The following is a 14,590-nucleotide window of genomic DNA, read 5'->3' as shown; positions in this document are numbered from 1 at the left end:
CATGTGAAATAGCCTAGTGCAGAGCAACTTCCAGCTCGGGTCTGGGTGCAGTGAGGCACATTACTTGGGTGCAAAGCAGCGGGGACACCTTGCTGGTTTTTTCCTGGTGCAGCTGGAAGCAGTGGGTCTGTACGCAGCCAGCACAGGGGCTGCAGCCTCCTCCCGGCTGCAAAGCAGCACCTGGTCATTTAGACACGTCTTTAGATATGTAAACATGCTAGCTATATAGAAAAGTGGAAATCCCGGTGTCAAGAGCACAGACAGGATGCATACCATTAAAAATGTCCATGTAGGTTTTTAGTGAGATGGAGCTCTTTACTTTCTGGAAAACATTCTCCTAGGGCTGGACTAAATAGCCAGGGTGAAATCTTGGCTCCATTGACCTCAGTGGGACAAAGAGCTCACCCCCAGTGTCTGCTGACCCTGGCTGGGAACGGGAGGCTGCAGATGAGCCCCACTTTCTTGCCTTCAAGTTGCCTTCTTTCTACGCTACGTCCTTCTGCGACCGCATCGCCCCTATACCCACCCTGACTTGTCTTCTGCAGTTGGTCCGGACTCTAGGATTCAACCACGATCATACTCAAGTTGTTGCTGAAGATGATCCTCCCATCTTTTTTGCTGCTGCACTCGGGCTGGCAGAGAGCCTCCTGCAGCCGCTGCCGCAGCCCCGGGGGGGCTGTGCCCAGGAAGTTTTTTGTCCCCGTCAGGAAATCCATCATGAGGGCTCCAACGGGATCCCCCTCGATAAAGCACTCGGTGATATCCCAGCCCGATGGGAACTCATAAACGCGGTATTCAACACCCAGTCTCTTCAAAACATCCGTGATGCCGTTGGAGGTGATGTAGTGGCCGCTGTCGGTGGAAGGCAAGCAGTGTCTGTACTTCTTCCATAAGCTGGCCCATCCGCTACTGTCTGCCAGAGGAGGGAAGGTTACTTTTGCAAAGCCAAGGCAGTCAAACACTAGCTAATGCAACTACTAAATGAGTTTGAAATGCTCCCTCGCTGCTGGCCCATACTGCCAGGAGCAGTAGAAGAGCTTTCCCCTTACGTGAGTCCACTTATAAATGTCTGTGCCTGGAGAAGGGTAAAACTGTGATCTCCATCAGCCCTCCTTCCAGAACTCTCCTGTTTAAAGGAAACTCTGAGAAGACAGTCCCCAGCACTGGATTTCTCTGGACGGAGGAGTACGCACAGATATATCAGTGCACTGAGCCTGCACATGCATGCTACCTATTAACTGCCCCTTTGATAGAACAGCGCAGATGTTTTTATACAGAATCACAGAATCACAGAATCGTATAGGTTGAAAAGACCTTTAAGATCATTGAGTCCAACCATAAACCTAACACTACCAAGTCCACCACTGTACCATGTCCCTAAGCACCTCATCCAAACGGCTTTTAAATACCTCCAGGGATGGGGACTCAACCACTTCCCTGGGCAGCCCCTTCCAATGCTTGACAACCCCTTCAGTGAACTAAAATTTCCTAATATCCAGTCTAAACCTCCCCTGGCACAACTTGAGGCCATTTCCTCTTGTCCTATCACTTGTTACCTGGGAGAAGAGACCGACCCCACCTCTCTACAACCTCCTTTCAGGTAGGTGTAGAGAGCGATGAGGTCTCCCCTCAGCCTCCTTTTCTCCAGGCTAAACAACCCCAGCTCCCTCAGCCACTCCTCATCAGCCTTGTGCTCCAGACCCTTCCCCAGCTTCGTTGCCCTTCTCTGGACACGCTCCAGCACCTCAATGTCTCTCTTGTAGCGAGGGGCCCAAAACTGAACACAGTATTCGAGGTGCGGCCTCACCAGTGCCGAGTACAGGGGCACAATCACTTCCCTAGTCCTGCTGGCCACACTATTTTTGATACAAGCCAGGATGCCATTGGCTTTCTTGGCCACCTGGCCACACTGCTGGCTCATGTTCAGCCAGATGTCAACCAACACCCCCAGGTCCTTTTCTGCCTGGCAGCTTTCCAGCCACTCTTCCCCAAGCCTGCAGCGACCTGGCACTTGGCCTTGTTGAACCTCATACAATTGACCTCGACATTGAACATACATTGAACCTCATACATTGAACATACATTGAACCTCAGTTTTAAGTATACATCAAAGAATACATACCTGAAAAGCCAGTCCCAGCTAGCAAGGGAAACAGCCTATCAGAAACGCTAAAGGGAGTTTTAATGGCAAACATAGGGAAGAGTGCTTTATCCACTGCACCACAAGCTGGGGATCTGAATGGCACAGTGGAAAAACCACTCCTTTTTTTTAATAAGTGCCATGATGTTGTAAGTGCCTCTTTTTCCCCTTGGCAGCTCCTGTTGTCCTGCTGGCGTCTGGGTCATCGCTGTGTGGAGGGAAGAACCCCAAAGATGGGTCCTCCCAGAGCTCAGATTGTACAGTGCTCATTTCACCATGAAGAAGGATTGATCCTCATTCATTAATAGCCACACTTCTCTCGAGCCAGTAATTTCACAGCAGGAGGTCTCTGTGAGTTACAGAGCAATTCATCTACTTTGTAAGCAGGGAAGCAAGAGCATGAAGGCTACGCCTGTGCAGTCCCATCAGACATTGGGGTCCAAGAGGCTAAGCCCAAGACTGCTTGTTCCCTATGAAATACAGCATTTGTTTTATTTAATTAATAAGCACTACTAAAATCCCAAGGTGAGTATTTGTGGTTCTCACACTTCAAAGCTCTTCAAAACACCAGCAAAGAAACAAAAAATAAAAGGCCCCTCTTACCTGATAAAATTATGATCAGGAGTTTACCATGATGGTTGAGGCAGCTGTGGAAAAACTTGATAGTATTGGGAATATCCTCCACACGGTAGAGCATCTAGAAGTGACAGAGTTACACGCAGCCGTTATTCCTCTTCCACAGTGCAATGGCCCTTCAAAGTCTTTAGCCCTTTCTCTATAGAGTTGTTTTAAATTACTTCCCGGTTCTTTCCCAGCCTGTCCTAACTCAGCACCCACAGGACGGAGCATCGCCAGCTCTCCACCAGCACCAACAGCCTGGGGTCAGACCCAGGGACCCTCTGCTCAGCCTTGGCCCCAGCCGGATGCTGACCTGCCCATCATTGCCCTTCAAGCCCAGTTTTGTGGCTGGAAAAGATGTGCAGAGGAGAGTCCCCTGGTTTCTGTGGCTGGTCCTGATCTCCAGGGGCGTTTCTTGGCTGTGTCTGGGCTGTGGGCAGGCTGGATCTCTTCCAGACACCAAGGAATTTGCACTGGGACAAAGCAGGGCTCATCTCAAAGGCTGCCCTCAGGGCTTGTAACTTAGCCCTTGACCCAGGCACCAAAACTCTGAAACACTTTCCAGCTGTGAAATCAAAGCACTTATGAAATGAAAGCAAAATCAAATAAAAGAAAAATGAAATAAAAGCCACTAAATGAGAGAATAACAGATTTTTTACAAAATATAATTGGTACATACAACATCAGTGTCATCATTATCAGAGACACAGCTGCATAATTTCTGACCCAAAACCTGACACAGGTGTTTGGTCACTAACCTTTCCCTTCAGTGCCATCCAAAGTACTCTGATGAAGCAAAAAAAATCTAGATTTTTTGCAGCAGCAAAGCATAACTTTTGGCCTCCATGTGATGTGTGATAGTCTGAGACTTGTCCTGTTTTATTACTCACCATACATGGTTAAACCAGTACAAACCAGAGACCAAAACCAGGGTGGATAGGGAATGAGGTTTGGCGTTTGCATAGCTGCTGCAGAAGTCGTTGCTCATAGGAGAACTGTGCTCAGCTCTGCTCCCCCTAACTTGATGCATACAGAAGAAATGGAGTATTTAAAGCTGATAAAAGCAATACTCCGTTACCTGGATCATATGGATGAAGTCGAATTTCTTATGTGCACCTTCCTCTTTCACCTGTTGTTCATACTCCAAGGAAGTGAGCTGGTGCCACATAAAAGAGACATTCTGCAGATCTGGAGCTTGATGCACCAACTCTGTTTTAAAAAAGTAGAAGAAGAACATGAATTTCACAAAACAGCAGAAAAACTCATCATTCAAATGGACAGTCTTCTCTATACCCCAGGCAGCAGGTACAGCCTTACCTTTGTAAGCTGCCACGTGCTGTGGGTTGGGCTCTACGATTTCATTGTCAATAAAGGCCCCCGGGTGCGCAGCCTGCAGTATCCTGATCATTTTCAAATCCTGCTCTCCTATTCAATAAACACAAATGCATTACTTTAAAAAGTACTTAAGTGAGATGAAAGGATGCTGGTGCACCTGCTGCCTCTGCTGCTGGGAAATCCCCCAAGCAGAATTGAGGCACTTTCTACCTTGTGTCTTGCATGGTGGCATCTAACCCGGTGATAGTCTTACCACGATGTCTTACTGCTCGAGGTAACATATAGCTACAGATAAGACTAAGAACAAGGAAGAGATAAGCAACAGCGCAGGAACCTGCTAATGGCAATGCTCTGGATCACAGGACAGACAGGTCAAGATAGTCAAAGATCAATGTTTTAAAAAAAAATCCAGGAAGCATTAGTTTTCAAAACAAATGCAAAGTTTGAATGGAGGCACGGAGGGAATCGGCACAGTTGTGCAATTTCAACGTGGCACAGGGCAGTCCACGCCTTTGGCACTGCCCTGGGCAGGTGATGGTTGCTCTGCCACTGGTGTGACATGGCTTGGAGACCTGGGGAACTGCATGGCAAGAGGAAGGACCCATTGACATGCAGTACCCTGGGTCTTCCCTCTTTGGGGCCCGGCTACATGGTCTCAGCTCTGGGCACCTACTAACTAGTTGTTATCTTGGAGTTGCAAGTAGAGAGTCGTATATTGGTGTGTAGGTGCCCTGCAAATTTAGCTATTGGTGCTCCTCTGTCGTTGTCTGAGCTCTGGAGGAGCAAGCGGCAGTCTGTCCTTCTGTCCTAGGAATTTCCCAGCCTCTTTCAAGGTGATGCAGGTCACCCTTGTTTCTTTCAGAAAGGCCACAATGCATCAAGTGTACAAAGTCCACCTGGTTCATCTGGGACTATGGAAATAAACAGCAGAGGTGACCACCTTGAGTGAACCTTTGCGAGAATCCTGTCTGTAGCTGATGGTGGGGCCTAAAAATAGTCCTGCCCTTGAAAATGTCACACACAGAGGGCTTGATATGAGATACTGCATCTTCCCTAGCCTTTCAGCTGATGTACCAGCTATCAGAAAAGCCGTCATCTTTGGCAGGTGTTGCAGTAAATAGAATTCAAGGAGGGAAATATCAGCCATGCCACCACTACAGGGACATTCAAGGAAGAACGAGTCTTTTGAAATTGGAGAAAAAATACCCAAGACCCCTGAGGAATGCGGTGGTAGCGGTGCAGGGCTGGCCAAAGGCAGAAGGAAAGAGGCTGCGGCTCCGTCTGTTGAAGATGCATGGACCGATATTGTTGACCCCGGTATTTCAAGGCAGATCCCTATAGCAAGCAGCTGAATTTAGACAGTCCTAAATGCCAGCTAGTAGGTGCCTTGGGGTGGGAAGCACCAGCAATTAGAGGTGCTGATGTGGGCTCCCCGCAGGCTCAGGGCAGGCAGGAGTCAGAGCATCGCTGCCCCATGCCCTGGAGCCACTGATGGTGGCAAATGGGTATATCCACAGCAAAGGGGTATTTTAAATATAAATTTAATATAAATTTAATAAATATAAATATAATTTTAAGTTGCTTGGGTTTTTTTTTTTTTACTCCATCTCTGTAAAATGCCCAAACCCAGTCTTTGCAAGAGCAGGTAATAACGTCGTCCTCAACTGGGGTGTCTGCAAAAACAAGCGGTTAAATGCAGCGCTTCAGAGCAGGAATTTCTCTGCTCCAGCTTGCCCTGCCAGCGACAACCCTTCAGCACTAACCACAGCGAGGCTGAAACAGGAGTGAAACCCCTCCGCAAACAGCAGCCCATGCTGGTACTAGTTGGGAGGTTACAGCCCAGATAGTTAAACCAGCCATGGGAAAATATGAGGTGAATGGGAAAATGTGATCTGGACCGACCAGCCGTCTTTTAGGATGTGGAGTAGGTCACTAATCCCCACTAATATTTTCGTCAACTAAACTAATTCTGGGGGCTCTGTGAAATCAGAGTCCAAGCCTGGAAAGGTCAGGGATCAGATATAACCTTTTGCTCAATGCCATCCTAGCTCACTCCTCTGCCCAGCTGCAGTTCAGCTCTTACAGCCATGGGCAAGCTGAGGGGGTGCGAGTCTGTTAGGGGCTGTGAGGGGAAACCCAGGAAATTTTAGGTTTTTTATTTTTCCATTAAAACATATTCTGAAGAGGAAATAAGAAAAAATGAGGACGGAGGAAAAAGTTCATTTTCCCTTGTGTTTTCTTGGAGTCAGAATTTTGGTTTTATATTACTTAATGAAAATGGAGCGTAATTGAGAACGGAATGATTTCTTCCTGCTTGCTTTCTCATATGCTCCAACATATTCCCAATTGGGGAATACAATTCAATGCTATTTTTCTCTTACTCAGGAAAACAAGCAAAAAAAAGTGAGAAAAATACTTTCATTTGAAAACATTAACACTTAAAATTCAGCTGAAAATACTTTCTAAAACAAAATCAAATTCTGACAAATTAAACTGTCACTTCTTTTCTGTACTTTTTATTTACTCCCAGTTTCCCTAGGAGCACAGTTGGATGTTTCACCACTTTTTTTTTTTAAACACAAATGTATTTAGAACAGCTTTAAAGTTATTTTTCCAAAAGATGGGTTTCTCTCTGGGGGGAAATATCATTTGCAGTTAAACCCTACTTATCACTGGATAAAAACACAGTAGTAACAAAGAAACATGTCTTGAAAAAGCTGACGAGGCCCTGTGCTAATGGTTGTGGCCAGCTGGTTTTGCACCACCTGGAGCAGAGCATTGCCCACCTTTGGCCTCTGGGATCCCTAAAAGCAAAGCAAAATGAGAGATCCCTTCAGGTGGGATATTCTAAGACAAGACTTTAGATGGAATGAACCTCTCGGATGTTTTCTAATTCTCTCCGACGAGGTTTGAAGATGCTCTTGTACCTAACCTGGAGCAGGACTCCTTGCTTTGAGACTTATAAAGTCAGGTGAGAGTCATCAAGAGGCAGAGATAAGCTAAAATCATCACACTCATTCACTTCTTGGACAGATTTGAGCAGCAGCATTTCATAAGGGAGATGGGGAAGGAAGGGAGGGAGCATTGCTCTCGTCCCAGCTCCACACCCTGTTTTGCCGTTCTCTGCTTCAATGGGAAAGACTGTTAACACCTGAGTAGTTGTCCCCATTGCTCAAAATTTCAGTATCACTTTCTGCTACCTGTAGGGACCCTCCGTCCCTCAGCATCAGCGGTGCTGCTAAGCTCCTTACCTGTGCCACTTCCAACTCCCAGAACATTTATAGTTGATTTTCCATTTCCGAGACTGAAATGATAAGTACACATTACTTCACCACATTATGTCACACAACTTCATGTTTTAATTCTAATATCTTGGATGCCACATTGGCCCGGAAATTTAACTGAGTTTTGCCAAGTGAATTGGGATAGAAATTCGAGCATCCCTTTGGAGCCCAGCTATAACCAGCTGCGTGGCGGGAGCCAGCCCTGTATTAGCAAGCTCATATTTCACAGTACAGTAGGCATCAGGATATAGTGTTTCTCTTCCTCTGCCAGAGAGTTTTCTTCAAGCTGTGGCTGGCACCATGCAAAAAAGCCTCAGGGAACCCCAGGGCAAAGGGTTCTCTTCAGGGGTAGTGGGGCTGTGCCTGGCTGGGACGGACACCGCTCCCCAGCCGGGGCTGCAGAGACAAGGTGAGCTGGGCAGAAACCTCTGCACCCTCAGGAGGCAAGGTAGGTTTTCTAATATTAGATACAAATGCCCAGAAAAAATAAAAAATCAGGCTATCCAGATGACTGGAAATCCTCTATTTTCAATATTCGTCTTGGTTTGACATTGGGACAAAAGGTCAAAATCTTCAATAATTTTTACCTTAGAAAAATTACTTCTGAAAAGATCAAAAAAACCCACCCAACCTTCTGGTTCCTGGCAGAATATTTAATAACAGCCTGGCTCAAGGATGAGGAGCCTGGGCTCGAGGCGCCTTGCTGCTGTGACATGCTTTATGGCCTTATTCTGCTCTTGGGCATGGACTGTGCAGGGGGATTGAGCTTCCCATACACAATCTCAGGAGACACCACAGCAATGATTCAACGAGAAGGGAGAGAGTCGTAAATCCTGCAGGGTGTGAGCTAGTCAAGGAGCCTTAGCCCTAATGAGGGTCAAGACCCTTTGACAGACCCACAATCAGCATCGTAGGAAGCCACAATGTTTTGCATCATTTCAAATTCACATAAGTAAATTTTTCAATTAATATTTCCCAATACAAATTATTTTTTAATTATTATTTTATTGCTTATTTTTTATATATATCTGATCTGGAGAATAAAAATTTGCCTGCCTAAATTTTTTTCTCAATGGAGAATACAGTTTTCATAACATCCAAAAATTACCCAAACTTGAAAGATCTTTCTTGTGGTTTGCATCTAGGCTGCTCTAAAACTTATCTGCAGTCATCCAGGCTTAATATATTACATCAATACTTCACAAAACTGATTATCATTTGGTACTTAAGCAATGCAAATCGACATAGGATAGAAATAAGGAGGTCTTAGGGGATTGAGAAAACCAAGAATTAGTCACTAGAAGAGAATGAGAGATGTGTTTCTGTTTGGACTGATGTGTGATGAAGTCCCAAAAGCAGGGAGAGCCCACAAGAGAGAGCTTTCTTTTGGAAAAAAACAAACAACAAAAAATACATTAATCCTTGGAAAATCAGCTAATGAAAAGAGATGGGCATGAAAATGAGGTCTTGATTCTTTCCTTAACATAAGCTGAGAGGCAGCACAGTGTATTAATTGAAATAGCACATATTCTGGAGTCATTAAACACAATATCCTAAAGACCGCTATTAAGGGACTTCGAATTGAAAAGCTTTAAAAGTTCATTCATGCCACATGAAAAGCTTTAAAATGTTCATTCATTAAACATGTTTGCTGACCCTTGTATACAGGTTGCCCTCCCAAGATAATAGATGGCCTTCCCACTTCGGTAGAAGCACTCCTTACCCAGCCACGATGTTGGGCATTTCTTCCTTGTTGAACTCGTCCATGCACTGGTGCTCTGTTGAATGGTCCAAAAATGACTTAAAGGCTTCTACATACTCCTCGGCCGTGAGACTTCTCATGGACGGGATCACATATAGCTCTTGAGAAATAAATGCAAATTGTGTGTTAGAAGCTTCAAGGCAAGTGAAGGATCAAAGCACTTACCTCATGGAAGAAACCCAACCCAACCCAACAGAAGCCAGAGATTCAGGAAGACGACAGGGAGGACGCAGGGCCCAGGAGCCATCCAAGCAAGTGGGCTCATGCGAACACTTTCCAACCTGTTCACACTCAGGGTTTGAAAATTATTCTTAGGTGCCCTTTGACATCAGTGTATTTGTTAAGTGCCTCATTACTACAGGTCTCCCTGAGGAAAATACCCCCATAATTTCCTGAAGATGCTTAGATAGATATGGGGTACTCTGTTTGCAGAAAGGGAGGTAACTGGAGTGTTTTTCTGGAAGACTCAAGGCAAGAAGAGGAAGGGAATCGCACAGCAGGTCCAAACCTGGAGGAGGCCATCGCTCTTGCACGTGCTGGACGGTGTAACTGAAATCGCCAGCTGTTGGCACACTTGTTATTAGGGGTGATGCAACACAAAAACTGCCACCTGCAGCTGAAGCAAAAATAGTCAACCCCGTGCACCTCATTTCCGACTCTTGCCGGCATGGGACTGCAATGCGCTGCCGGACAGGTGAATTCCCCGCTGGGAACTGCAGCTCGTGGCCAGCAGGGCAACTGATAGCAAAAGCATTTCATCTGAACAGGCTCACGCTCAAATGTGGGTGGCTGAGACCAAGATTTCCAGCTCTGAACCAACACCCGGGGCTACTCAAGGGGTTGCAAGCAATTATTGCAAAAATTGTCTCATCCTAATGACAGCATTGCTGCCAGGGCACAAGCTCTGGCCAACTGCTTGGGTCTGAGGAGCAACGATAAGGCTAAGACTTGAGGCTCATGAGAAGATGCCACGCAGCTGAGTACTGGTTCTGGGGTCTATCTCAGACAGAGGCCTGCAGTAGGAAGGCAGTCATAGTGCCAACCTCAACATGTGAGATCAGCATGGGAAAGGTAGCATTCAATAGGAAAAAAAATCAGCTTTTCCTCCTAAATGAAAAAAAATCAGCTTTTCCTCCTAAACGAAAAAAATCAGCTTTTCCTCCTAAACGAAATGAGGATAAAGGACAGGGCTCAGCAGACCATCTTCATCTCGTTTTTGCCTTTTGAGGAGCTGCTTATATATCATCTGCTTTTAGTTGCCACTAGTAAGAAAACTATGTATGCCTCATACAGGACTGTGCAATCTTAAATTGAATGCCTGTGCTGTTTCCAAACCCACGTGTCATTGGCAGCTGTGTTTCTGGTAGGTATGTATGGAGACCCTACGTCCAGCCCTACTGGAGGTAAAGATACCAACATCTATCCTCAACACTTTAAACTATACCCTAACATAAACCTGAAATCACCTGAATTGCAGTCAGTTTAGCATCTTGTTTCTTTTTTTTTTTTTTTAAACAATCTCTAACTCCAAAAGAATTAAAACATGTTTGTAGTGATAGCAAGCTGAGTGGGCATTTTACTTTAATCTCCTTTTTTTTTTCTCCCAAATACCTGAATTATCGTGTGGAGCTGTCAGAATCTCTGCTTCAAAGTTCATGCTGGGGAACCTATTCCTGTAAGGAAAGTATAGCACTTCAGTTATTTGAAGAACCTGTACGCTTTTTTGAAGCTGCATTGAAAATGCAGAACAAAAGGAAGATGCTCCAGGACAAATTTTCCTCGCCTGATAATCAATGCTATTTGTTCTCTTTTACTAGACTAAAGAAAGTCAAAACTTCTTGGTTAGCTGATCACCCGTAAGTATCAGCAATGGACTGGCCACCTGCACCAGTGCTTGTCTGAGATGCCTTGTGGAAGCTTTTCCTCCCTCTGAAGAATCATTAACTAGTCGATACAGTGGAAGGCATTAAACTGATACTACACACTCTGTGAAACCTTTAATCATGAATGGAGAAGTAGAAATAGCAGTGAAATTAGGAAATAGGAAAAGGCTACAGTGAGCTTCAGCATCTGAAGTGCTAAAAGATCTGCTTGGCCCAATGTTTCCAGGACCTTTTTGCTTTGCTTTTTTTAAACTTCAGTTTTCCCTGGCTGCAAATATTACATTGGGTAACTTGTAGAAGGCACAGGACTCAAAGGGCAAAAGTCAAAGAGGTCATTTGACGATAAATGTTTTCATTCAGTCATATGTTTTCATTCTTAGCTTAGGGGGTTTTGTGAAGATTTCCAGCAATGAAGTCACATCTTCATTCTCCTTTGACAATGTGCCTCATCTATAAAATATGGATGAGGTGCCACTAGCAAAAGGAAGCGATGAAATTAAATTGGAGCAAGGACTTCATTTCTGCAAAGAAAGTGTTGGGGTGAGGCTATCTATGCAAGGGGAACAGTCATCTTCTGGGTAACCACATTTCAATACCGAGATGCACAGCAAGACTTAGGGGTGATATTGCTGTATAACCTGAGTTTAGACACGTTGCTGCTCCCAAAGCTTTGCCATTAGAAAAAGCTTCATGACAAGCAGTCTGCAATAGCAGTAAGCAGCCCTCGAGTCCCCTCTGCCAGGGAGAAAACTCCTGCGTGAATAAGAAACAAGCCAGGAGGTGGAAAAGAAAAAAGGAAGTCTTGTAGTAGGGCTTTGAGATAGACTATGTAATGACCGTGCTAGCAGGTAGCAAGGAAGCGGCCACATGTGCAAACAGCACACTGCTTTGGTTGATGAAGGCAAGAAAAGGCTAAGGAGAACCAGAAGTCTCGGAGACGCTGGGGCACTGCCAGAGTCCTGCAGGAACAGTTGATTTCATCTGAGTTCACTGCCAAAGTCACATGCCTGGCTCCCAAGAGGCACATCAAAGGTCTCGGTTCCACCACTTTGACCTCACCCCCCTCCCCGAAAAGACCTCACAGAAGTTCAGCAGTAACAAGCCTGAACTCAGCTCCCTCCATAAGCTCCAGCTGGCTGCAGGCCAGTCCCTCCGATTTCCACTCAACCCTCTGACCTCTTCTATCTCTGCCTGTCAAAACAGAGGACTAGTTTGTCCTCTCAGCTGGCTGAACTGAGCAAGATGGTTTTCAGAATAAATCTCTCACTAAAATGCCGAGGGGTAGCATGGCTTCCCCTGCGCAGAGAGGAACAGCTCGGGGTCCGGGGACACGAACTCCATTTCTGACCGGTCAAACGTTTCCAGTCATCCCAGGAGACCTGCCAGGTGACCTGGACAGACTGCGGCACAAGTATTCACCAGGACGGATGATGCCAAGTCAACTCTTCCACCGAGACTTTTGCCATTTCTCCCCAGGCAGGGTTTCTAAGATTGATTAACGCTTATTGCTGGGAAGGTGAAACAGATTTCATTATTGCTGGGAACCAATGGACTTCCTCTAAAATCTGGCTTAAAATCTAGCCTAGATCTGAAAATTGACTGCAGTACTTTGGGCTGGTGCTGCCCATCCCAGGACCCCAATACCCAAGAGCAGGACCGAAGCAGTGACTGCCAGGGAGTGGGATGCGCGTGGGCACGGCTGGTCCTGCCGCGGCTCCTGGCCGGGTCAGAGCTCGCCGTTAGCGCGGTTAAACGTCTTCCCCCCATGAACTGAGCAGGTTGCATCACGGACCGCAGCTGCAGGGCACAGAGGGAATTCACGGTGTCACTTCAAGTGACGCAGCACCTTTAAGCTGGAAAAGTCATTAAATTCAAGATGTTTCTAGCAATACAAATTGCAAGAACATCTTCATAACTCGTAATTTCATTACACCTAAACTGAGGCTGCTAAGGGGCTAACGGTCTCCTCACAAAGGCTAGCTTAGCCCCCACCCCTCCCAGGACCGGGGCACAGCCGCCGTTGCTCCCACCTTGCACGCGTCCACCTGTGACACAGGGACGGCAGGGACCGGCTTTGCCACCCAGCCGGACGGTGGGGAAACGCGCACCCTCGCTCCTTTCCAAAAATCCACGTACCTCTTCATCTCCGGGACCGCGTCCATGGCTGGGGCGGGTGCCGTGCCGGGGCACGGCAGCTGGGCGCGGGGCTGGGGGTTAACTGGCCGCCTGGCCCCTAGGTTAGCGTGTCCACCTGCCGCCCCGCTCCGCGCTGGCCGCTCGACCCGCCGTGAGGCCGGCAGTGACCCCGGCGTGCGGCCGCGGCTCGGCCAGCACCTGTTGGGACAGGCAGCGTCACTGGAGCGAGAGGGGGAAACCCGAGCCCCGTGGGGAAGGAGCGAGGGGCTGGGGCGGGCGGTGCGCAAGGCCTGACGTCTGCAGGGCCGTCCTCATCACGCGGGAGCTGCGCTGTTTTCAAGGGGGAAAAAAAAAAAGAAAAAAAGGGACAGACTGAGACTTAAAAATCTTTAAAACCTGCGTGGAAGTGGCTGAGGGGTGTCAGCCGGTGCCAGGCAGACCCGGCGGCCATTTCCATCTGCTTTTTAATTCGCTTTGAACCCTGCCTCTGCTTCATGCACGCTGCCCCGGGCGGGAGGAGACGCTTTCCCGCATCCTTGCCGTGCTGCTGCCCGATGGATGTCGGGGATGTGCTGGGAGATCCCTGCTTTCTCCAGAGGGAAGAGGGGCTCACTGCCTGCCCAGAGACCTGAGCAAGGGATTTTTCTATCTCCAATTCAGGGGGAAGTGGGGCGTAATGGCAGTGCCTGCCATCAGACACTGCAGCCCCGCGGGCAGCCTGGCACCCCCCTGTCCCTGCCCCATGAAGGGGACGGGGGGGACGGGCAGCAGGGGCTGGGGGCAGCCAGCCCAGCCTGCTCCCGCTCTGCTTGCTAAGCCACAGGGATTAGACAGCGAGGAAGCATTTTTGGAGGAGAGCTGTCTGAGCCAGAGGTGGCTGGAGGTCACCCAGGATGGGATGGCCCGGCTGGAGGTGTGGTGGTCGCTATTACAAATACAGAAAATCCTGGGTGCACCTGGATTCAGCCTTTTCTCCTACCAGCATCCACAAGACTGATGTTCCTTTTGACTAAAAACTAATAACACAAATGTAAAAAAGAAAGGATTTAGAGACTTTATACTTCCAAGTGAGGTCTGGTGGTGGAAAGCACAGCAGTAGGATCCTCTCCACTCCCTTTCCCTGAAGGCAATGGGCAAAACAGATTTAGCAGAGGACAAATAAAACCTCCTCCCTTGCTGAGATCCTTCCCCCAAAACACCGCCTGCCCTGCACGGCTCACCAAGGCCAGGGATCATGTTCTCAGGTAGGGATGCTTCACCATCAAGTGACCTGTCTTGGTTTATACTAGATTTGGCTTCCAAATGGATTTAAGTTATCTCCACCCCAAGGCAGGTCTGCAGCAGCATGTTAAGCTAGAAATGGCCACATCACTGCCCTTAACCAAAATATTCAAATCAAAGGTGAAGAAAGACCAGAACCTCTTTGCTAGCT

General features: G+C 47.3%; 1 protein-coding gene across 1 annotated transcript; it reads right to left on the bottom strand.

The window, feature by feature from the left end:
* Nucleotides 1–557: 557 nt before the first annotated feature.
* Nucleotides 558–13,184, bottom strand: LOC142414538 (carnosine N-methyltransferase 2). Its single transcript, XM_075511872.1, has 8 exons — nucleotides 13,159–13,184; nucleotides 10,751–10,812; nucleotides 9,101–9,239; nucleotides 7,345–7,397; nucleotides 4,076–4,183; nucleotides 3,837–3,967; nucleotides 2,744–2,837; nucleotides 558–913 (listed from the first exon to the last, which is right to left on the bottom strand). The coding sequence occupies exons 1-8, from the start codon at nucleotides 13,182–13,184 to the stop codon at nucleotides 558–560; spliced, it is 969 nt and encodes a 322-aa protein (XP_075367987.1).
* Nucleotides 13,185–14,590: the final 1,406 nt, after the last annotated feature.

The sequence above is a fragment of the Mycteria americana genome, chromosome 9 (assembly GCF_035582795.1).
Source record: "Mycteria americana isolate JAX WOST 10 ecotype Jacksonville Zoo and Gardens chromosome 9, USCA_MyAme_1.0, whole genome shotgun sequence".
Lineage (NCBI taxonomy): Eukaryota > Metazoa > Chordata > Aves > Ciconiiformes > Ciconiidae > Mycteria > Mycteria americana.
Note: the sequence above shows the minus strand (reverse complement) of the source record. Positions and strands in the feature narration are given on the sequence as shown.

Coding starts and splice junctions, on each gene's coding strand:
- LOC142414538 (XM_075511872.1), bottom strand. CDS start 13,184: ATGGACGCGGTCCCGGAGATGAAGAG. Junction 10,813..13,158: donor GCGGTCCCGGAGATGAAGAG/GTACGTGGATTT, acceptor CTTTCCTTACAG/GAATAGGTTCCCCAGCATGA. Junction 2,838..3,836: donor ACTTCATCCATATGATCCAG/GTAACGGAGTAT, acceptor TGTCACTTCTAG/ATGCTCTACCGTGTGGAGGA.